The 23,799-nt window shown below is 40.0% G+C and overlaps 3 protein-coding genes across 6 annotated transcripts in view; 1 reads left to right on the top strand and 2 right to left on the bottom strand.

Moving 5' to 3' along the window:
- Positions 1-3,548, top strand: part of rnf111 (ring finger protein 111) — a 44,633-nt gene extending 41,085 nt beyond the window's left edge. For 2 of the 3 annotated variants that reach the window (XM_080437663.1, XM_080437664.1), the window contains exon 16: positions 289-3,547. In XM_080437663.1, the coding sequence (XP_080293789.1) occupies positions 289-409 (121 nt within the window). In that variant the 3' untranslated portion in view covers positions 410-3,547. Of the gene's footprint in view, positions 1-288 lie in introns of all 3 variants that reach the window. The other variant, XM_080437665.1, reaches the window with a different exon arrangement.
- A 2,632-nt stretch (positions 3,549-6,180) lies between these two features.
- On the bottom strand, positions 6,181-8,834 carry LOC308082464 (E3 ubiquitin-protein ligase TRIM39-like). The gene is made up of 2 exons (XM_080424216.1): positions 8,752-8,834; positions 6,181-7,989 (listed from the first exon to the last, which is right to left on the bottom strand). Exon 2 carries the CDS (start codon positions 7,978-7,980, stop codon positions 6,346-6,348), a length of 1,635 nt encoding a protein of 544 aa, XP_080280342.1. The 5' UTR covers positions 7,981-7,989; positions 8,752-8,834; the 3' UTR covers positions 6,181-6,345.
- A 1,220-nt stretch (positions 8,835-10,054) lies between these two features.
- myo1ea (myosin IEa) overlaps positions 10,055-23,799 on the bottom strand; it is a 76,580-nt gene continuing 62,835 nt past the window's right edge. Inside the window, exons 20-29 of one of the 2 annotated variants that reach the window (XM_080437644.1) lie at positions 22,663-22,777; positions 22,381-22,550; positions 22,137-22,282; positions 17,936-18,082; positions 16,569-16,726; positions 16,190-16,282; positions 15,051-15,330; positions 14,090-14,125; positions 12,565-12,734; positions 10,055-12,257 (exon numbers count right to left, since the gene is read on the bottom strand). In XM_080437644.1, coding sequence (XP_080293770.1) covers positions 12,181-12,257; positions 12,565-12,734; positions 14,090-14,125; positions 15,051-15,330; positions 16,190-16,282; positions 16,569-16,726; positions 17,936-18,082; positions 22,137-22,282; positions 22,381-22,550; positions 22,663-22,777 — 1,392 coding nt within the window. In that variant the 3' untranslated portion in view covers positions 10,055-12,180. The remainder of the gene's footprint in view (positions 12,258-12,564; positions 12,735-14,089; positions 14,126-15,050; positions 15,331-16,189; positions 16,283-16,568; positions 16,727-17,935; positions 18,083-22,136; positions 22,283-22,380; positions 22,551-22,662; positions 22,778-23,799) is intronic. The other variant, XM_080437645.1, reaches the window with a different exon arrangement.

Here is a 23,799-nt window from a genome sequence, read left to right as displayed (position 1 = left end):
AAATTTAAGTTAACACTGAGGATTTGACTGTTGTTTATACTGTCTGCTATTCATTTATTTATTGTATTTTTTTTTTATGTGACTTGTATAATGACTTGCCTATAAGGACATGCCCAAAATAGGAACGGCAGGTTTTAAAGTGTTTAACCACTTAAACCCTGTACTTAGTTGAGTGGAGTCCCCAAGGGAGCGTATACTAGGCATCCTCATATTTTTGCCGAATAGGGACGCTAGGGTTCAAGAGGTTAACGATTTTGTTTGACTCCCCTCTCTTCCCCCCCACACCAGACGCCTACCATGTATGCATCTCTTCCATCAGCTGTGTGTGGACCAGTGGCTCCTCACCAATAAGAAGTGCCCCATCTGCAGAGTGGACATTGAGGCGCAGTTGTCTGCTGTTGAAAGTTGATGCTGTTTTTCTAACAACCCTTTTGTTTCAATTTTCTTTGTCGTTTATCATATTAATTTTCTCCAGTACTGCAGTCAACCAAAGATGGCATGAATTACCTGCTCAGCTCTAATAAGAAAAAGAAAAAAAGAGAAAAAAACAAACAAGCAAAAACACCTGACAAAAAAGCACCAAGCCTAGAGTGCCAGCTATCACATAGTACAACTGCTAGAATTCTCCATTAAAGGGGCACTTCACTCAAAATACAAAGAAATGTGTTTTTCCTCTTACTGGGGTCGCTGTCTATCCATCCACATAGTTTCGGTGTGATTTGCAGAGATTTCTGCCATCACCCGAATACAATGCAGCTCAATGGCATTTTGTTTGTGGCACTCAAAGTGAAAATCTATCAGAAATCATGACCTGGTGATAATACACAGACCTTGTTTTGGACAGTTTCATTGAGAACTATTTTCTGCTGAAGCCAACTGTCTTATTGACTGAAAGCTACGATCTTTTAATGAATAAAATATTATTTTAACCAATCTGTACGGTAGAGTATGCTGTTTTTATAAGGGTATCAAATTAGATTTTATGTAACATATGTACATAGATTGTGCAACACATTTAGTTATCAATTGGACTGATGACTACAACTTTAAGCTGAATGAGGCCATTGCTGTTTGCTATAAAATTGCACTGTACTGTAATCTGTTAATCCATTAGCCTGCTGTAACTGATGAAACACATTGAAATTAACACAACCATTCATGTCGCCCAGTCATTTTCAATCATCAATATTCAAATAAACAGATTACATAAAGGTTGTATGTTTTAATCTCACACTGAAACGGGTAACTCTTGATCAAGTAAAACTGATTTTAGATGGGTCTCTTCTTCCCCTGTTAAATATTGTTCATTTCAGGTTGAAATGTAAACCCTAGGTGCAACTCAGACCATGACAAGCTGTTAAAAAAAATAGAGCTTTCCTGAGAATTAACAAGAATTGCACGTTAATTATATCCTTTAACTTCTAGTTATTTGGTGTGTGGATATTTGATAACCTCAAACAAAGTTTGATTATTTTAACAGGCACCTATAGTCATGTGAATTGATTCATAACTTCAAACCTGATGAGATCCTTTTAATCAAAATCAGGCGAACGAATGCTGACAGGGATTATAATGTAATCCTTGTACCGTATAATCATTATGGTATAATACGTTAAATACCATTTAGGTAGCACATGTACAGTAGTTTTGGAGGTGGTCTCCCTACTCTTCGATGGAGAAATTGAGGCCCTTGTTTTGGACACTGAATAGTTGACAAAGTCAATGAAGTTATTTGAAGCAGTTGGCACACCAGATTGGACATTAGATACGGCCGTCATCTATATTGTAGTTAGGAGGACATCACTGTAAATACCTCCATCGGCAGAAGGAGACCACAGACAAAATTAAGGGATTGCAGCTTTAACTGCAGAAATCTCCAAACCTCAGCAAATCACGCCAAAACTATCTGGATGGATAAATGCCACTCAGGGTAATGGGAAAAACATGTCTTTGTTTTGTATTTTGGGTGAAATGCCTCTTTCTAGGATTTAAATTTTTTATTGTATTTATGAAGCTTTTATGTAGCTTTTGATTGTTTCCTCAAGTGTCATTTTCTTTGGTTTTGTTTTATGCATGTTTCCTTGCAATGCATTTCTTTGCACATATAACGTGGGCTTAACATGGCCTAACAACTTGCAGGTGAGGATTGCTGCTCTGGTAAAGAAGCATTTCTGTAAACCTAATGCCTTGCTTTACTGGAATAGAATGTCAACCTCCATTTAAAAAAAAACATTGCAGGATTCATCTTACCAATCATTGTATTGATTAGTTTATGTTTAGAAGATGTGGATTGTTAGTGAAAGATGTTTTTTAAGTAAATCAAAACATTCCTAATTAGGAAAAAAAAATAACCATGTCAACAGATCAGCTGCTGTATTAGTGCACACCCAGTATTTCTAGAGTGGAAATAAACTCCAATGTTCACCTCACTCACCAGAATATGCACATGCTTTGCTATACCATGACACCTGTCTCTCCCCGCACCTTCATTTTTGACTCAACACCATTAGCAAGTTATCTAATGTATTCTAGAGAAGAAGAAACTGAATGTCACAATGTTCTTTTTCAACTGGATGATTGTTGGGGTTCTGCTGAGAAAGTCTAGTCTGTTTTGCTGGGATGCATGATGCATCCCTGCAGATAGGCCCGAGATGCCTCTAAAAGGAGGGGATCTCCGGCCCTCGCAGGTATTAACCGTTTCCGACTGCCTGGGAAAATGTGTCAAATGGAAACTGAGAGTGGCATTGACTTTATTCCTTCCCTTTTCCGTTTTAGCTGTGTTTCTTTCAGAGGGAAATACAAAGCTCAGTTTGAGGCAATGATTTACTGTTTATTCTCATTAGATCATCTATTAATTCACCCTCTCTTTTGTCTCTCTGTTTATAATTATGCAGCAGTCTCCATTTTTTGCTGCTGGAGAAGAGATAACACTAATATTATTGACTAACTCACTTGCATATACTTGCACAAGAGAGAAAAGATAGGAGTGCAACAGTGAATATGACCGTGCGCTGAGGCCATGTATTTCCACTCTGAATATTAAAAAGAAAAGAAAAAAAAATAGACTAACATTATGAATGGAGTGTTGGAATGCAGTACTTAAAGCAGGTATCCATGCATTCATTGACTTAATGGCACCAGGATCATATTCTGTGGGATTTATATTAGTTTTAAAAAAAATAATATTAATAAACTTGGATAACTCTTTCTTGAGTCCTTTCCTTGGTGTCCTTTTTGAAAAACACATCATTTTTTTTGTCAGCAAGACAAGCATTGTAAAGCATTGTGTTTACAACCAGGTAACATTTTTGAGTAGACCATTAGAAGACCATTCTGTACATAATAAAGTTTAAAAAAAAACGTTCATACTGCATAGAGGTATTTCTTCATACTGAAACAATGAAAGGATGCCTAATATCTATATTTCATTTATACTTTGTATAAAACGGGTTTGTAGTTTGTTTTTGCACTTTTTTTCTTGTCAAGTTCTGCATTCAAAAAGACCTATTCAACTCAGTCACTATAAAATGCTATTTTCTGGGGCATGTCCTGTAAAAAGAAAGGGGGGGAAAAAAAGGGAAAACATCAAAATTCTTTCCCTGACCTGGTTACATGCATGAATGGTCATTTCTAAAATTTTAATGTATTCTCATGACTGACTTTCCTTAACAAAAGCAACCTTTCAGGGATAGTGGGAACACGTTTTCTCATGGCTCCACTTCAAATGGTTACCCACATCTGTCTGTGTTTGAAGCTTTTTATGGTTCTATCAATATATATATATTTTTAATAGCAACACATTTTTAACTACAATATAATTACACCTGTAGCTTAATACTTAACATTATTCCATTTAGATGTTTATTGATCAAAATATAAAATACGCCAAGTAGTCATATTGGGCTACTGCCATGGTCTTTGTCACCCTCTACAGGATAAAGCATGCAATCAGAGATGGGCAGTATTTTAAATACTTTTTTGTATTTGGCTGGGATTATGTGTAATTTGTATCAAGATAATACAAGAGCTGAAATCTTGTATTTTAAATACCTAAAATGCATATGTAATTCTATTCTCAAATTGACTAATTTTAAACATTTACACAGGTTTATACTGTGGAATCGATGAATAAATAAAAACACAATGTGAGATGTCACTTCTACTCCGCCTCTGATTGGCTTACCCACCCTCAGAACAAATTCAAACACAAATGAGAGGCAGAGTAGGGCGGATCTTGAGACAAACTCCTTGCCTCAACTAGTGAATGAAGCCTCGTGGAAATTTCCTTATGCATTAAAGATGGTTTACTTTGTGATAACTACATTACTGCATAACCCATAAATGGTCAGACAAGCCTAATACTTGATTATTTGTGACACCATGTGTCAGTATTCTGGTGTCAGTGTCCTGATCGGTATCCTGGTGTAAGTGTCCTAGTCAGTGTCCTGGTATCCTGGTCAGTATACTGGTATCATGGTCAGTATCCTGGTGTCAGTACCCTGGTCAGTACCCTGGTGTCAGTACCCTGGTCAGTATCCTGGTGTCAGTACCCTGGTCAGTATCCTGGTGTCAGTACCCTGGTGTCCGTACCCTGGTGTCAGTATCATGGTGTCTGTACCAAGTACAGGCGTAGAGGCAGCTCTGTGTAGTATTGTGCATTCAGTCTAGTTCTAGGAAGCACCATAGACTACAGGGAAGCACCCTAGGAAGCACCATATATGACAGGGAAGTACCATAGTAAGTACCATAGGACATACATGATTTGTATTAAAAAACTTTTTGTTTTAATTTCACCCACCTGCTTCTGATTGATAAGATACTGGGCCCTATTTTGTGCGTCTTAAAGGAGAATTTTGGACTAAAGTTTTCTTACCTTTTCTATGACATTATGATATCTTAGGATGAATGGTACAGTAGAAAATTTTCATAACTCCACCCCTGAGCCACCACAGCTTAAAAGGTGCGCGGATAGGCCTTAGGTTAGATCACATATTTTAATAGCTTTTTTTAATTATTTTTTTGGTGAGATCTGACGTTCATAGTGACAGAACATTATGCAACCAAAAAAAAAAAAAAAAAAAAAAAAAAGAGGTCTCGCTAGACGAGATTGAAATCTCGAAATTTCAATCTCGTCTAGCGAGACTTCTGTTTTTTTTTTTTTTTTTTTTTTTTTTGGGACAGCTTTCTGTCACTATGAACGTCAGATCTCACAAAAAAAAAAGAAAAAAAAAGCTATTAAAATATGTGATCTAACCTAAGGCCTATCCGCGCACCTTTTAAGCTGTGGCGGCTCAGGGGTGGAGTTATGAAATTTTTCTACTGTACCATTCATCCTAAGATATCATAACGTCATAGAAAAGGTAAGAAAACTTTAGTCCAAAATTCCCCTTTAAGTACCAGGTCTTGTGACTTAAAGGGGAATTTTGGACCCCGGTTTCAATCTCGAGATTTCAATCTTGTCTAGCGAGACTTCCGGTGGGTCACTATGAACGTCAGATCTCACAAAAAAAAAACACAAAAAAAAAGCTATCAAAATATGCGATCTAGCTCAAGGCCTATAGGTGCGTGTTTTTAGCTGTGGCGGACCCGGGATGGAGTTATGATTTTTTCCTACTGTACCATTCATCCTAGGATATCATAACATCATAGAAAAGGTAAGAAAACTGTGGTCTAAAATTCCCCTTTAACTTAAGACCTGGAGGTGTGGCCAATGCTGTTTGACTCAAAATAGCGACTCAGCATTGGGGACGCCTTCAGGTCATAAGTTAAGTCATAAGACCTGGTACTTAAGACACGCAAAATAGGGCCCACTGTGTGGCCCGTCCGAAATCGCATACTAACATAGTATCCCAAATTACTTTTTAGTACGTCCGAAAGCTTAGTAGCTACTACATAGTATGTGAGATGCATACTACATTCATTATGTCCACCTATATAAAACATATAAAGGTAGACGCCTCCGGCTATGAGGCGTCTGTATCTCGGGCGCCATTTTGGAGAAGGCAAGCTTCCTGACTACTGGCCAATCACAGCGTGTCTTTTCCGGGACTTAGCAGAATCTAGTTGTATAAAAATATAACTGGATATATAAATGTATTTCCATTAGCCATAGGCTATTGTTTGTTGCAATACACATACACGCATACATACAATGCTTTACATATATTGGTTTTATTAAACACTAAGGAAATGTATTTTTTTAATGGTGACAGAAATAGTCATATGTAACATTATGATTTGCACTGCCAGATAGGATTTCCTCTAGTAAAGTCATGTAAAGTGGTTAATTTACAAAGGAACACCATGTTGTATATTACCTCTCTTTTAGACAACGTAAAGAAAAGTCTAACCAATGTGATTGACAGGAGAGATGATCAAAGGAACTGAGTTACCGTCATGATTACCAGAATCGAAGAATGGATAGAGTTTCTCTGTGAAGGTGCATCCAGTGAAAGAGTACAGATGAACTCTGGTCTCCACATCATAAAAGGAGACCAGACCCTCCTCATAATCCACAAACACTCCCACTTTCTGGACCTTCTGTTTTACAGGGAGGAGGACAGGAGGGTCAGCAAGAGCCATGCACTCATTTCCATTCTTCAACGTTATAGTCCAGTAACCGTTGTTGGGTCTCAGTAATTCGGTTTCCTCCCTGTTGATGGACTCTCTGACCACTCCTAAAAACCAGCCAGTCTTCCCTTTAACCTGAACCTCATAGTAAAACCTTTCTGAAGAGAAGCTTTGTTTTCCCAAGACAGACAGATATCGAGAGAATCTCTTTCTGTTATCTGGGAGACTCTTCTTTACGTCTCCACAACTCACTTGTTTTCCATCCTCAGACAGGATGAGTAGGCGGTGTGCTGTATCAGAGTCCAGAGTTACATCCACTGCATATTGCTGGATCCTCCTCATCTCAGCAGCATCACACAGCTCCTTCTCCATCTCTTGACTGAGTGTCTTCTCCAGCTGAGCCACAGCTGTCCTCACAGTCTCCCCATATGAAGCCTGAGGGACACTGACCTTTGTCCAGTCCTTGATGGGTGGAGGAGTGTAGATGGATGTGAAGTTCTGGAGGAGGTGGAGGTGGTCTTCAGTGTGTGAGAGCTGCTTCAGCTCAGAGCTTCTCTTCTTTAACTCAGTGATTTCCTGTTGCAGATCTTTAATGAAGCCATCAGCCTGTTTCTCTGTTGTTTTATGCTTCTCTTCAATCACATCAATGACCTCAGCCTGGCTTCTCTCAACACAGCTCATCAGAGCAGTGAAGACCTGCACACTGTCGGCTATCTCTCTGTCTGCATCTTTCTTGCTGAGCTGTACTGAGTGTTTGACCTCCTGAATCTTCACTTGTCTCACCTGGATCATCTGCTGAACTTCAGCCTCTGTCTTTCCCAGCTCAGCCTTCTTCCCTTCATATGCCTCTTCCAGAGATATAATTTGATGTAACTTGTGGTCTGACTCGGTGCAGAACTGACAAACACACATGTGGTCAGTCTTACAGAACAGCTCCAGAGGTCTGTCATGTTTCTTACACAGAATGTCTTCCAGGTTCTTTACAGGGTTGATTAGTTTGTGTCGTTTTAACGGTGTGACTCTGAGATGCGGCTCCAGATGAGTCTCACAGTAGGAGGTCAGACACATCAGGCAGGACTTCGCGGCCCTGAGCTTGGGCTTGGTACAGATGTCACAGGACACTTCATCTGGTTCAGCAGGTTCACAGTTTGTGCTACACGTTTTCTGTTTGGATTTCCTGAACTGATCAGCTATCTCAGAAATAAAAGTATTGACAAAGACGTCTGGTCTCTTACAGAATGTTGTTTTACATAGTGGACACTGACACACATCACTAGTGTCCCAGTAATGTGTGATACAGGTTTTGCAGTAGTTGTGTCCACACGGTGTGGCGATTGGATTGGTGAACACATCCAGACAGATAGAACACAGGAACTGCTCTTCAGAATGGAGAATACTGGCAGACGCCATTTCTACCCACTGAAAATTAATAAAAAAGAACAATAACTTTTCACAGCATAATAGTTATGAATCTGACCTGGAACAGAGCACAATAATGCTACTCTTAGCTCCATTACGAACCTCTCACTCCGCTATACAGCTCCGAGATGAGGTTCTATGTCGAGGTCTCCCATTCAACCCGGAAACCCCCCCCCCCCTACGTCCGGTGCCAGCCCAGTACTGTTCCCGGTTTGGCTAAAATGGGAAACATGGCCACAGGCTGACTAAATAAGCGATTTAAACGGGTAGTTTCGTCTCCGACCTAAAATATTTTGTCCCCGACCAAACCTTAAACATCCGTGCGCTCTTGAATCTGCCATTCGTTTTTGGATACGATGTAGATAAAAGGGTAAACAGCGGAGCCTTTGCGGCCGTTCCACCGATTCTGGGAGACCTCGACATGGAACCTTATCTCGGAGCTGTATAGCTACTCTGTACTGTAGCGATTGGCTATCGCTAACACACACACACACACACACACACACACAGTACTTACAGTACTTCATGGAAATTAACATTCATTCATACGAGCTGAAACATTAGACTGGGGAATATGTGTGGTGTGGATAGTACAGTTTAATATAACAATCTCTGTTACTGAATTAGCCTTGGAAGACGAGTATGACTTTTACTTTCATATATGCAAATATCAAAATCGATAAAATACATCTATGAAGACTAGTCTTCTCTTGATCCGAGGCTATTACTGAAAAAGAAGTCTTTATATCTGCTGATACTCACCTTTCCACTGTGTTTGTGAAGGTTGTGTTGAATGAGTGTTTTGAGTAGAGCTTGCGTCGTTGCGTGCGCTACTTTCTGACTGAGTGTTTATTAACTTTCATTTCACTACATTTGCGTCACTGAGGAACTTCCTCCTTTTTAGTTGTTAACCCTTGACATTCTTCACTCAGTGTTGCCAGGTCTGCTTATTATAAGCGACTTAGGGCTTCTTTTCTCTAAGGTTGCTTGTAAATATTGGTAGTTGTGGGTTGCGTTTTTTTGGGGCTTGTTTCTAAACAAGTGTAGTTGCTTATTAGGCTTGTCTCTAAAGTGTAGTTGCTTATTTGCACTCACTTCCTTCACATTTTCAAATTTGTTTTAACCAGTGGTTCTCAAATATTTTTATGTCATGGACATAGGATGAAAACATCATAGGATTTGAACCAAGAATCTCGTTAACAAAGCACTGACTTTTCTTATAGGTAGGCTACATAGACGATTCTTGTGACAACTAATTACTCTAATAGGATTTAGATGCAAAGTGAAGATGATCCAAAAGGTAAACTTGAACCAGGGACCTTATGTTTCTAGGACACCACCTTATCTCCAGCATCACAGACTGAGACATGGAAAATGTTTGTGACACCTACTTACTTAGCCTGGTTAGGAATTTGTCATCATGTCAATCATGTGAAAATGTTCAAAATAGTGGATTCAATCCAGGGACCTTGTGATTATAAAACTCTAACATATCTCTCATGCTATAGATAGAAGCATGGGAGATGTTATGAACATTTTAATATAGCCTGATAGTTTATAGTGAAAAAGTTCCAAAAGCCAGATTTGAACCAACAACCTTGTAGTTATGAAACAGCAATTCATCTCCTGCACCACAGAAGCATGTAAGATAGTTACAACAAAATTTCATATTCAGCTCTATAGGAGATCCCTATTCCAGCCAAATATAAATGACAAAATACAAAAAAGTATTTGAAACATGTATTTGAAATGCATATTTCCCAGCTCTATGTTATGTGGTTTCGGACGCAACCTATGTCACCATGATGACTAAATGTTAAAACAGAGGAAATCTACAGCAAGAGAAATCTTTACATCAAATTGACTTTGTAAGTGAAGAATTACAGAGAAGCCACAACTTGATGATGGATACACTGAAGCTGCTCCTGATGAGCAGGTTGGTGCCTTGCATGGTTTCCTCCGACGTCTCCGTGTGAATGTGTGTGACATGTGTGTGAATGGATGGATGTAATGCACATTGTAAAGCACTGTGGAGAAAGGCGCTACATAAATGTACCATTTTTTTTTACACAATATTACATGCTTTATTAAAAGACTTATCTGCGATTTTTTCATATTGCACGAGGATGTCTTCAACCATCCAGGACAAAACTATCTTTGATGTTGAAGAAGATCATTGACAGAAGACCCAGCAGTTTAAATGACCAGAGCAGAGAATGTTATTCTATCAAATCAATACAAGGGAATGTGTTAAGTAATGCAAAAGCAGTGCAAAAGATGTACAGAAAAAAAAACTGGAGCAGAAAGCAAAGGGGAAATTGTTTGCAGTGCCACAAGGAAAGTTTTATGTGATGTCAACAAAAGATGCCGTTCTGTCATGTCACCTAAAACAAGTTTGCGTTTGATCAATCAAAAGAAAACACCGGCTCTTATTGTGCATTTGTATCTAAAACACCCCCAACGAATATCAAAAGCAGAGAGAAAATACCACACAGGTCCTGCGGAGACTAAAAATTAATTTAAATGTTTTACCAGCAACAAATGTGTTCCTACATGTCAACAGATATACATACATAGTTCTAAAAAATACCTGGATTATAATCTTTATGTAAACAAATTATTCTTCTGTAACTAGGCTTGTTCCTAGTTTGGCAATATGTCCTTCATAAACATGGTTTACTGGCTGTTAGAAGTCTGTGTGAGTCAGAGGGAGTACCTATACCAATAAAGTGCTAATAAACCACTGACAGTATGCTCAGAATATATGTGGCATTTACTTTGGGGCTAACAACTAATCTGACATAAAAACATGGTACAAATGTGAAGGGAAGGGGGGCTAGATTCTTCCTTTTCCAGCTAAAAGTCTCCTAATCAAAAAGCTGTCTTCCTTTTGATACACTGGAAAAGCATGAGTGTTAAGTTAAATTTGAGAGTGTACAAATTACACTCTCAGATTTAAATCAACACTGAGGATTTTACTGTCAGCTAAACCGACCAATGACAATTAACATTGCTTTGGTAATTAAAAGCCATTCCATAATGGTACACTTTTTTCAAATTGAAAGTGTTAGCACAGCACAGTACAAAATCACAGTGTAATGAACTATTAAAAATGTCCATTCCCTGTAATTAGTCTTTGACTTGTGATGAAATAAATATACAATACTATATTGTACGCTCATTTTAGCAGCACAGAACGCGACACACTGAGCAATCTGGCATGTGAACTGATTCAATTTCAAACAACGAGACAGTGACTCTCTTGAACACCACCATTGATTTGTAATCAAACATTCACCTAAAAATGGACATCAAAATACAATCACAGCCTGGTCCCACAAATGATGTATAAGACTTCATTTCAAAGCTTCAAACGGTTGAGCTCCAAACCTCATCAGCATGGTGAAAATGACATTAAGGAGACTGTAGAAAGCTATAAATACAATAAATAGTTTTGTTCAGTCCTCAGGAGGGCCTGCGAGAGAAAAAAAAAAAGAAGAAAAAAAAAAACAGTCCCTGGAGTGAAACAGTCTCGTCTTCAAAGCAGAACCTTATTTTCAAACCTGATGCTCTTTTCTAGAGTAAATGTACATTCAGCCGTAGTGGAGAGCATGTGAGCTGTTGTGTAGAAACACTCTCACAATGGCTCTCTCCTGCTCTCTTCTTTTGGCTCTTTTCGACTTAGAAGTGTAACCCAGAACCTTCCATAATCTGAAACGTTCCACAAACCTGTTAAGTTCTGTGATGTTTTTTGTTGTTGTTTTGTTTTTGGTTCATGTGTCCATTATAACCAGGGGGGTACCTTATTAAAAAAAAAGGTAAAATAGCTTTATCTACAAGCTCACAGTCGCCATCTTCTGCGATGTGCTGTGAGCTTGTAGATCAGCTATTTTCGCTATTTTTGAAAACATTTTTAAAGCACAAGTTCTGAGTTCTGGGTTCCAATAACTCAGTGTTAGTACTACCCCCCTGAGCAGGGCCAAAAATGTGGTTCTGAGAACCTAATCTGAAACCCAGCCGCATGGAAACACATCCAGAACCCGTGAGATATGGCACGGTTCGCATAGTTCTTGAAGTCGAAAAGAGCCATTTCCCTCTGGTTGACTCTTAGCACCAGCCCTGGCTTTGGGAGAGTCTGCAGAGACGCACATTGTTCTCCTCTTGGTGCTCTGTCCTTTCCCCGGGCAGGTCCTACAACTTGCTGACGTAGTTGTTGGGGAAGAGACCCTGCTTTCCCCGCAGTCTTCCTGTCCACCATCCAGACGCGTCTGATCAACACAGAAAGAGAATGGTTGTTTAAAGGGCTTCTCACAAGGGAAGCTATTGACGTGCCTTGTCATTCATTTTCATTGAGAGGTGAGCGGGCAGGTAGGGAGGTGCGGGCGCACTTCCGTGGAACTGACGCGTTTGTGCTCGTCTCACGCACGTGCCCGTCCGCGACAAGAGTTGAAATGTGCCTATTGCGCTACTTATAGAGTGGTCGCTGTTAACAACTTGCTAATCTTGAAAATGTTGTAGAACCACTGGCGTAAAAAGAAACACAAGGGACAGTTGTCATTTTTGTGACTGGCTCACCTTCTTTGGTGATGTCAATGACGTCATCGGCGTTGAAGCTCAGCTCGTCTGTGTCCTGGGCGTCGTAGGCGTACAGTGCTTTGCACTGGGGCACTTGGGGCTTGGGTTTGGGCGCCGGCTTTGGCCGCCCTCCTCCCGGGGTGGGACGGCTGGCCGACGGCCTGTGGGCTCTGGGAGAACGACAAGGGAGAGAGAGAGGCAGACCACAGGACTGTTGGCAACAGCGGGGAAAAGGTCCTGGCGCTCATTCAGTTCACTACTGTGTCGTCCACTTTACGGCGAGCAACAGCTGCGTCCATGTGAGTTTGTGTAACCTTATGGTTTTATGGAGTAGAAAATGTGTACACACGCATAAAACTGAACGTCTCAACGGATTAAGATGTGTGCCTAAAGCTCAAGTTATACTCATCGCACGACGATAGAGTACATCAGGCGTAAGGGAGACACATACAGGAGGAAACTAATGCTTATGTTAATATCCCAGTTCAGACTGGGTCAACTCAAGCCACTGTTGTGCAGTTCTAATGAAATGTGCCCAACACATTGCCACAAACAAAAGGATTATTTTTCCACCCAGAGGACTTCAGTTTTACACACAGTGTGAAAGTCAGCTAATGGATTGCACTTATTAAACACACCAAACCAGTTCAGGATAGCTCAAGCAAGTTTTGCCACAAGTGATATCACACCAGTTTGGATCCCAGTAGTTTGTAATAAGCAGTTAGTGACTTCATTCATAAGTTCTTATTTCTTGAATAAAGACCTTTTGAGTCTAATGACGCAGTCTCTTCTGACCAGAGGCAGAGCACTGGTTCTGAACGTGGCGGTCCAGGGACCACCCCAGGGGTCCAAAGGACCCGCCGTTCAGTACCGGTGGAATAGTGTACTCCAGCCAGAAGAACAGCTAAAAGCCAGGAGGCTCATTTGAGGCAACATTGTTTATTTATGTTCAACAATGTTCTAACATTTTTTTAAAACAGTGAAAATTGCTGATCTACAAAGCTCACAATGCAACGCGTATAGTGAGCTTGTAGATCGCTTATTTCCGCTATTCGTCGTAGAATGAAGTATATCGTCTCTGTCGGGTGGAAACCTCATATGTCCAAAACTAACTTTTCAGGATTCAAATTCAAAAACAGCAAAGGTAGCAGATCGACAAGCTCAAAACGCGTCGCTTCGCGCCGCGTTTCGCGCCGCGTTTCAAGCTTGTAGATCTGCTACTGTTGACACTTTTGTGCGACGCTGTAGTATGATCAAGTAGAGCGTTAATTTACGAAGAAACACAAAAAGTTAGAATATGGAGATAAGAGGTTTCTGCCCGACAGTGAGGACATGGGGCTTAAGTGGTTCATTTATACTGCATTGCACATGGGTGTCGCTGGCCAAAAGCAGCTTTATTGTAGAACAGCTCTTGCCGTTAGACATCTACAAGCCACTAGAAGCAGCAAACGACACGTCATGCTAATGAGAGCGTTACTTTCCTAGACCTGACCCACCACCAAAAACACTGAATATGCAAACTCACATTCCTCCATTTGAAGCTGATCGACTGCCTCCATTGCTATAAAGGAACAAATTATCCAAATTATATGTGCATGTCTTTGTACAAGTTCTACTGTGCAGACGAACGTATGTGGTAGTGTACGTGAAGTGAGGCAGTTTACCATATTGATCAAAACAAATCCACACACACACGCGCGAGCGCACACACACACACACACACGCACACACACATGCCATTTAATCAATCATAATAGGTTATTCTTCTGGTTATGAATGTCTATGGCAGTGGTTCTCAAAATGGGGTCTGGGGACCTTGAGGGGGTTCCAGGGGGTCCCCAGCTAAATGTGTTAATCTAGCATCAAATTCAGTTTAGGCAGTTTAACCCTACATACATTGGCAATTTTTTTTTTCTTTAAAAAAGAAAAAAGTGGAATATTTTTAAATCATTTTAACAACACAAATCTTGAACACAAAACACCCTGACACAAAATATTTTTTCTGATGGGGAGTCCGTGGCCGCATATTAATTTGGGGATCCTTGACATGAACAGTGGTGGAAAAAGTACTCAAATGTTTTACTTAAGTAAAAGTATCAATACTGCAATGTAGAAATACTCTGTTACAAGTAAAAGTCCGGAATTCAAACAGTATTGGTATCAAAATGTACTTAAAGTACCAAAAGTAAAACTACTAAAATGTTTGAAAATAGCAGATCTACAAGCTCACAACGTTTTTATATCTTTAAAGTAACTATTAACTAAAGTTTTCAAATAATTGTAGTGGAGTAAAAAGTACAATATTTGCCTCTGAGATGTAGTGGAGTAGTAGTGAAAGTATAGACAATTGGAAATACTCCAGTAAAGTAAAAGTACCTCAAAATTGTACTTAAGTACTGTACTTGAGTAAATGTACTTAGTTACTATTACACCACTGGACATGAATCAGTTTGAGAACCACTGCACTGGTCTATGGCTTTGCTCACCCGGCAGCTCCTTGTTCGGGGACCTTCAGGCATTCTAGATTGGGCTGCGGCTTGTCGCCTCCTCCTCCTCCTCCTCCTCCTCCTCCTCCTCCTCCTCCTCTTCCTCCTCCTCCTCCTCCTCCTCGCTCCTTCAGCTGGGCGACGTTGGTGGGGAGGAAGGGACGGCTGGCCTGGTGGTGGCCTGACGATGGAGGAGGCCTCTGGTTGGAATGCTGCGAGCTGTTCCTCTGGTTGGCTATGTGGTTGGTGTTCTTCACCCCCCCGTTCTGGTGCTGGGCCACTGGGCAGGACAAAGACAGAGAGATGTGTTTTAGGGGTGCAGTTAATCAAGCTAATCCATTTAATTGGTTGGTAAATTCAATAAAAGAATCGTTTAATAATTGATTCCTTTTTTTGGGCATGTCATTATAGGCAATAATCTTCAAAAATCTTCAAAATAATAAACATGGCTGAGCTTGTAGACCTGCTATTTTAACTGTTTGCGCACCACACCATTGTCCGACAAAGTACGTATAACATAAGGCATGAGTGGTTAATCGATTTTGTTGCTGTCTGGCAGAAACCAGCTAACTTGATTTTTACGCTTTTGCATTTTCTAAAATCAGTGCTATTGAACACCCTTTACGTCTGTGTGTTGGTAAAAAAAAAAAATGAACCCATGAAAAGCGCTTCTGACAAAAGCAGCTAACTCCATTGGATCCTCAAACTTTCTGCTAAACCAGCTAACTCCACCAAAGGGGGTTGGAGTTTGCTGACTCCAGGCTCCACCCCCTTTTGACCTCCAACCTCATTGTGAGCTTGGAGGTCCATCTCGATTATTCGATGAATGGACAACGTAATTGATAGAATTATAGCGAAGATAATAATAGAGAGCTGCAGCCCTAATGTGTTTGTTAGGTTGTGCTGGAAGACGGTCGGAGAGGCCACTCTGTGAAAATATTAAAATAACAGGTTTTCCATTGAAGTTGGAGCCTGTTTATACTCCATCTGTAAGCTAACAACGTGCCACGATGTGGTGCGTTGTCAACTTGTAGATTAGTTATTTTTGGCAAGTGAAACCGTCGTACTGTCAAAGAGTATAAACTAGGCTTAAATTAGACCCGAGATAAGACGTTCAAATGAGGGGTAAGGATGGGTACCTGGGGGTCCGGGTGCAGCCCGGGAGGGGATGTTCTGGTGGGTTCTGGACGTGTTGTGTGAGTGGCTGTGACTGAAGCTCTTCTTGGTGGGACCTGGGAATGACATTCTTTTTTTAGGATTCAATGTTTATACATTTTTCAGTTTTACACAAAAAGTAGAAGATAAACAAAATGAAAATGTTAAACACAAGAAGCAGACATACAAATAGACAACAAATGCAACATGGGAATGACAATTATGAATATATATATAATATTATGAATGATAATTAAGTAAGCATCTAACAACTCTATCTGAGATTTAAGAAAAACGAAAACATTTTCACTATTCGTGAAGGGCTTGGTTAAGTGTTTTCTTTTAATGGTCTGTGATGCTTACGTGTATTCTTGGAGAGTCCGGGGCCGATGCTGACTTGCAGTGTTTTGCTGGAGGCCTTCAGCTCGACCACGTCTCCCTCTCCGCTGACAAACATCACCTGCCTGGAGCCCCCGCCGCTCAGAAAGCCCCAGTTCTCTTTCTTCAACTTCAGCTCCAGTCTGAGGAACAGACAGCAAAAACACCTGCTTTTACACCAGTGCTTCTCAAACGGTTTAATTTCAAGGACCCCTGGTACAATTTGGTACAAATTAGACGCCCATAACTAGGATATACATACTGTGTGTATCGTCGCTGGCTGTCGGGTGGAAACCTCATATGTCCAAAACTTAAACTTTTTAGGAATGCAAATTCCAAAATAGCAAAAATTGTAGATCTACAAGCTTTATACTTTTGTGTGCCACTGTAGTATGATGCAAGTAGGGTATTCATTTACAAAAAAAACAAAGTTAAAATATGGAGATGAGCGGTTTCTGCTCGATAGCAACGACATGATATAATATGAATATAAACGTCTATCCTGTTATTACAAAGAAGAGCCAGTAGCGCAATCTGGTGGCCATACAGGGGGTTTCAACTGATTATGAACCTAACTGAGAATCAACCTGGGGACCACTGCTGTGTTGTGAGGGGGGGATATGGGCATGGTGTGGGGGAAAAAGCTTGAAATTAAATAATGACTGTTAAGGGCTTAATTTAATTTCTTAATTCGAGGTGAATTAAATCAAGCCCTTAACAGTCATGATTTAACTGAAATATGCTAGTGGTCCAGAGCTCAAAAAAAGTGGGGAACCACTGATCTATTCCCTTCCCATGGTTGCCCTTATTCTGTTCTCTTAACCTTCCATATTAAACTCGTGTTAACTTGATTCATTGCAACTTATGTATGAACGAGCAGACACATGCGATTGATTATGGGCACATTTCCTAATAATGGTGACTCAACGAGGCAATCCGGTACGGTTTCCCTTGGGATTCTAATTCCCATTTCTGTGGAAGTTCTTGACATCCCGACTTCCCAGTAACTGACAACATTGACGTGTCCTCATACGTCACCAGGTCATTTACTGCACTTTCTCAACAAGTGAAATAAAATATAATGCAAATCTTCTCTTTCCTACATTACTATATGCATGGTCAGGGACCACATGTCAAAAATGTCACGATTTTAAAAAAATGTAACGATTTTTCAAAAATAGCAGATCTACAAGCTCATAGCGCTGCACTCCGTGCTGCACTATGAGCTTGTAGATCTGCTATTTTTGAATAGCCAAAGAAATCTAAAATGACACAGATGCGTTCCCGGATTGAATGGGTTAAAAAAAAAGAAGAAAACAAAAAAACAAAAACAGGTGTACTGTTGCACTTACGTGGTACCAAACTTGAGCGGTAGCTTCCTCTGGGTCTTCTCTTCAAACCTCCGGGCCAATAAGCTGAGGAACTCGGTCTTGAAGACGCACTCCAACAGGCTGTCGTACTCCTGCTCATGCAGGATCAACAGGTCATCCTGCATGGGGCTGAAAGAGGAGCACATAATATCATATATCATCACTGTCTGTCCGGTGGGAAACCTTGTATCTCCCAGTTCAACGTATTTCTTTCTCTTTTTCTTTTTTGTAATTAATGCCCTACTTCATCGTACAACAGTGTCACACTAAAGTAGCGAAAATAGTCGATCTGATCTGCTTAATTTAGCTATTTTTAGCTTGTGACTAAGTAATAACTGCATTGGAACACAGGTTTTTTTTTTCTTCATTTCCTCAAAAGTCACGTTTTTGAACACGCAAAGTTTCCACCCGACAATAAATAAAATAATAAATACATTATGTTGACATTAGGAGCACTTCACCCATTTTCCACCGTGTCGTCATATGATTAGTCCTCACTAATGCTCTTTATAAGATGGCACAATTTCCTTCTATAGTCACTCTGCGTCTCATTGGTGGGCTGTGGACCGTTCAGAAACCTACCTACCAATGACATCATCGATGGTGATTCCTGCCTAAATAGCTATGCTGAAATAGACGGCATTGTTCTTGCATTAATTCAAAAAATATATTTTCAAATCTACTTTTTAAATGACCAAACCTGCCTTCCCATGAGGTCACTGGTAGGCAGGTTTCTGAATTGTACACAGCCCTCCTCTGAGACACAGAGTGAGTAGACTGAAATTATACCATCTTGTAATGAGCATTATTGAGTACCAATTATATGAAGATTTGAAAAATGGGTGAAGTGATCCTTTAAGGGCTAATTTATGCTTTGTTGGTTATAGGGTTAAAGTGACTGAACCACTGGCGTACAGTGTGTCTGTGACTCACGGTCATGTTTTGCTCTTCCACAATCAAGAGACGTTTTCTCTGATGAGCTTTTTACAACCGCTGCTTTCCTTCTCTCTCTCTCTGCAGCCACCTGGTTCATATTAACCCACGAACCCAGTTCACACAGCCACTCAAAAAGCCACATGTCTTTACCAACATAATTATGACCTGTACGTCTGCTGTATATCTTCACCAACAGCATTATGATCTGTACGTCTGCTGTATATCTTCACCAACAGCATTATGATCCGTACGTCTGCTGTATATCTTCACCAACAGCATTATGATCTGTACGTCTGCTGTATATCTTCAGCAACAGCATTATGATCTGTATGTCTGCTGCACGGCTCCCATCAACAACAAAGGCCTGATTTATACGCAGTGGTGTACATTTACTTGAGTAATGTACTTACTAAAAAAGTCTGAATTTCAATACAGCAATGCATTTATATCAAAAAGAAAATGTAATTTGTACTTTTGAATACTAAAGTATTTTTAAGCAAGTGCTCAAGTACTTTTACTCAAGTACAAATTTGACAGAGCTATACTATGACTCAAGTACTGAAGATGTCCGCCACTGTTTATACGTTGACGTATGACCGTGCCAAAAACAGCCGATCTACAAGCTGATGACAGCTGATGCGTTGCAGATCTTGTAGATCTATTCCGGTGCAAGACTCTGCAAGGCCTGACCAAACTTTCTTTAATTAGCGTTTATGATACACAATATTTCTATTCCACTTTGAGCTAAAAACAACAACAACAACAGTTTTAGACTGAATTAATTTGAAGCACACACACACACACACACACACACACACACACACACACACACACACACACACACACACACACACACACACACACACACACACACACACACACACACACACACACACACACACACACACACACACACACACACACACACACACACACACACACACACACGAGAAGTGGTTTTAATCGGTTCCATATGTTCGTAATACCCCTTTGTGTGACATTTACAGGCACATGGGGACTTGTGTGATTGAAAATCCAGACTGGGGGCTTTGAAGTAGCTTCTTGCCGTTCTGAAAAAACCCACAGGTTTTACATGGTGGGCCCCTGCCTACCCAGTCTCTCTCTGCTAGATATATAGTGGCCTTTGTATCGTCGCTGTCGGGTGGAAACCTTGTATGTCCAACACAGTTACCGTTAAACCGTAAAAAAACTAAAAAACATCCCATGTTCCAACTGAGCCTGTTATTTAGTCACAAGCTCTTGTTGTTGATACCTTTCATTGGTTGAATATTTATGAAACCCACAGACAGACCTAAGAACTTTCACTTTCTTTTACCTACAAGCTCACAATGTGTCGTATTGTGAGCTCGTAGATCGGCTATTTTTGCTACTTACTTGCGTTATACTCAACGAAGTAGGGCATTAATTTATGAAGAAGGAAAAAAGTTGGAATATGGAGATACAAGGTTTCTGCCTGACAGCAACAATATACTGTTTTGCTTGGGGAACACCCCACTGCCTCCTGGCTATAATCACAGACAAAGGACCTCATACAAAACCTTGTGTACACATAGATTTAGTATGTCTTTAACTGCTTAAACCGTTGATATTTTGTTGTGCTGTACGTCAAATAGCGAAAACAGCCAATCTATACAACTTCACAGAATGTTCGCATATTACGATATGCCCAGAATACGGACGGGTAGGATTCATATGCTAAATAAGTAACTAAGTACATTAACTCAAGTACTGTACTTGAGCACAATGTTGAGGTACATTTACTTTAGTATTTACATTTTGTGATACTTTATAATTCTACTAATTCTACAAATATTGTACTTACTCCACTACTATTAGGCCTATATGAAAACGTTAAAAGTTATTTTGTAGGTTTTGATTAATATTCTTACAAAACACACATTAATCAATAGAACATTTTTGCATAACTGTAGTTCCCTTTTCCAGAAGGTGGCATAAACACTTCCTGTTTCGGATGAGTGTCCCATAGTGTAGCTTCATTTGATTGGCTCGCAAACACATTATGAAGGGGTTGTGTGTTTCCATTTCAAATCTTCTAACTCTATTTAACCCCCATTTGAATGGAATGGACTGCTAGTTTTCGCTTTCACTCTTAATGTTTCTTCATGTTTTAGTATTGGTTCCTTTGTTTTTAATTCCGTTTTTGAATTGCCTTTATATTTCATGTTTGTTTGTATGTATGTGAAGCACTTTGTAAACCTGTTCTTGAAAAATGCTACATAAATAAAGCTTATATAATGCGTACCAAACCGGGGTTCCTTGACATTAAACAGTTTGAGAAGCACTGAACTATTAGGCCAGACAGGAGAAAGAGCTGGACCGGCAAACAGCCTGAACTTTGTACTGTAGATATATGGCCACCAGATGGCGCTACTGTCTCTTCTTTGTTACAAATGAGAGCCAGTAGAGCCCTAACAGGGTAGATGTAAGTACAGTATATATTTATATATCACATAAATATAAATATATATTATATAAATATACCATCTATCCTGTTTGGGCAAACATGTTTATCTTTTGTAAGAAAATACAAAGTTTCATTGGAAAAGCGAGAGATTGGAGTGAGCCAAGTGTAAACAATATCACAATATCTCTGATTTGATATAGAGAAATATTGGAGATAACAAATATATTACATTATTATGCTTTTAAAATCAATCTGATCGTGATGTGTGTTTTGTTCCTTAAACCATTATTGCTATTATTCTTCACTTATTTTTGTTTGTTGTTTGGTTTTTATTATGTCCAAAACTGTTACTTTTCAGGATACATTTTGTGGAAAAGGGGGGAAAAATCTGAACGTTTTAAAAATATACTTTGATAGCAGAAATATGCTTTCATAGCCGAAACCATCAACACAAATGCATATATTTGTTTGCTGACCACGTGAAAGCTTTTAACAAGCTGCCCGTGTCATTTTAAAATCACCTTTGCAGGCAACGCATCACATCATGACGCATTGTCAGCTTATATATCGGCTATTTTCTGTGAGCAACACCTTTGTACAGCAAGTATAAATCAGGCTTAAACCCCCAAACTACTTTAAACCCTACTTTGTTGACCGGAGTGCACCAGGGGTGTATACTAAGCCCCCCACTTTTTCCCCTCTACACTAAATATCTTCACTGAAAACAACACTCTACATGCTTTCAACTCTGAGCTTGTCAATCAGCTGTTTTGGCCATTGCTTGCATAACTTGACTCTTACCTGAGAGACACTGCCAAGATCTTCTCCACTTCGATCCTCCTCTTCAAGACCTCCGTCACCTGACCTTTCTCTGGTCCCTGTTTCACCTTCTCTCTCCCAATCAGGTACACACTCTTTGGCGTGAGGATTAAGTCCCTCTTGATTCCCTAAATACAACAGAAAACAACAAAGTATGATGTGTGGCTCATTGTTATTGCGTTCAAACTTAAATACGGGTTCTGTCAGTCACTGCGTGAAGCCCCACCTTGAAGCGGCGGTCGTATTTTGTGACTTTGTCAGCAAAGTCGATCTTTTCCCTCTTGGCCAGGAACTGTCGGAGCTCAGGCCTGTCGTCCATGCCCAGGTAGTCGCCCACAAAGTTTCTGTTGAGGCTGTGTCTCCGTCTCTCCTTTCGGTTCAGTAGCAGGTCAGAGGCTGAGGAGGAGACCCAAAACATTGCATGAGGAGAGGAGAGGAGAGGAGAGGAGAGGAGAGGAGAGGAGAGGAGAGGAGAGAGGAAAATAAAATAAAAATAAAAATCACTCACCCTCTTCTCTCATCTGGACATACTTCTTGCGCGCCACATATTTCCTCCAGGCCTTCTGGATGGTCCTGGCGTAGCCATCAAACTTGCGTTCCCTTGTCTCTTCCAATAGAAAGAGCTGCGGAAAACCACACACACACACACACACAACATTAAAGGCATAATGTTTTCAAAATGTGACAAAATCTTTTTCGAAAATAACAGATGTGTGGCGTGTTGTGAGCTTGTAGATCGGCTATTTTAGAATAGACAAAATGTATGTTTTTAAATCTACAAAGTAACTTGTAACTAAAGGTTTCAAATAACTGTTAGTGGAGTAGAAGTATGATGCATTGAAAAAAAAAGTAAAGTAAAAGTACCTCAAAATTTACTTGAGTACAGTACTCAGTTACTTTCCACAGACACACCCAAACACAGTAACAGCGTCATGCAGGGATGACTGAGCATACATACTGTACATTCCTGTATCCAGTTCAATACACAAGCCCAATGCTTTGGCTGTCAGTTTCACTGATGATCTTGTGATTGTATTTGGTTGTCCAAAAATGTGCGTCCAGAATGCTGGTGCACATGCAAAAGTTTGCAAAAAGACTCGCTGGGGACCCCCCCCCCCCAAGGACCCCACTTTGAGAACCACTGCAGCAGATGCTCTTGCTTGTTTATTTCACCTAGCCCAGTGTTTACCTGGCCACTCCGAGGTCACAGGTGTGGCTGGAATGTTGTAATAAGAGGCAGGGAGTAGAATCGTTTCAACTGTCACTACATTTACTGTGGAGTGTCTTCAAATAAATTTACATGAGTAAAAGCATTCTATAGTTCTCATTACGTCACCTATTTTTTGGACTTTGTTTTGTATAAGAGCAGGGGTTTAAAAAACCTTTTAGCTCGAGACCCAAACAAAATCTGAAATTCTTTCTCCTTGAAAAGATTTTGTATTTTTATTTATTTATTTTAGTTTTGGATTTCTTTTACGATATATTTTTAAATATAGGAAATGTAAAAAAGTGGATATTTTTTCGCGACTCATACAAATGGTTGTGTGATGCAAATGGTTGTGTGATGATCCCAAACCCACTGTTTGGGAAACACTGGTAAAGAACCACAATATTAATAACCAACTTTGCTTTTGTCTTTTTGTTC

Source organism: Gymnoscopelus braueri (assembly GCF_963280865.1).
Source record: "Gymnoscopelus braueri genome assembly, chromosome: 1".
NCBI lineage: Eukaryota > Metazoa > Chordata > Actinopteri > Myctophiformes > Myctophidae > Gymnoscopelus > Gymnoscopelus braueri.
Note: the sequence above shows the minus strand (reverse complement) of the source record. Positions and strands in the feature narration are given on the sequence as shown.

Bases quoted from the DNA above. Each gene is read 5' to 3' on its own strand.
- LOC308082464 (XM_080424216.1), bottom strand. From the start codon at position 7,980: ATGGCGTCTGCCAGTATTCTCCATTCTGAAGAGCAGTTCCTGTGTTCT.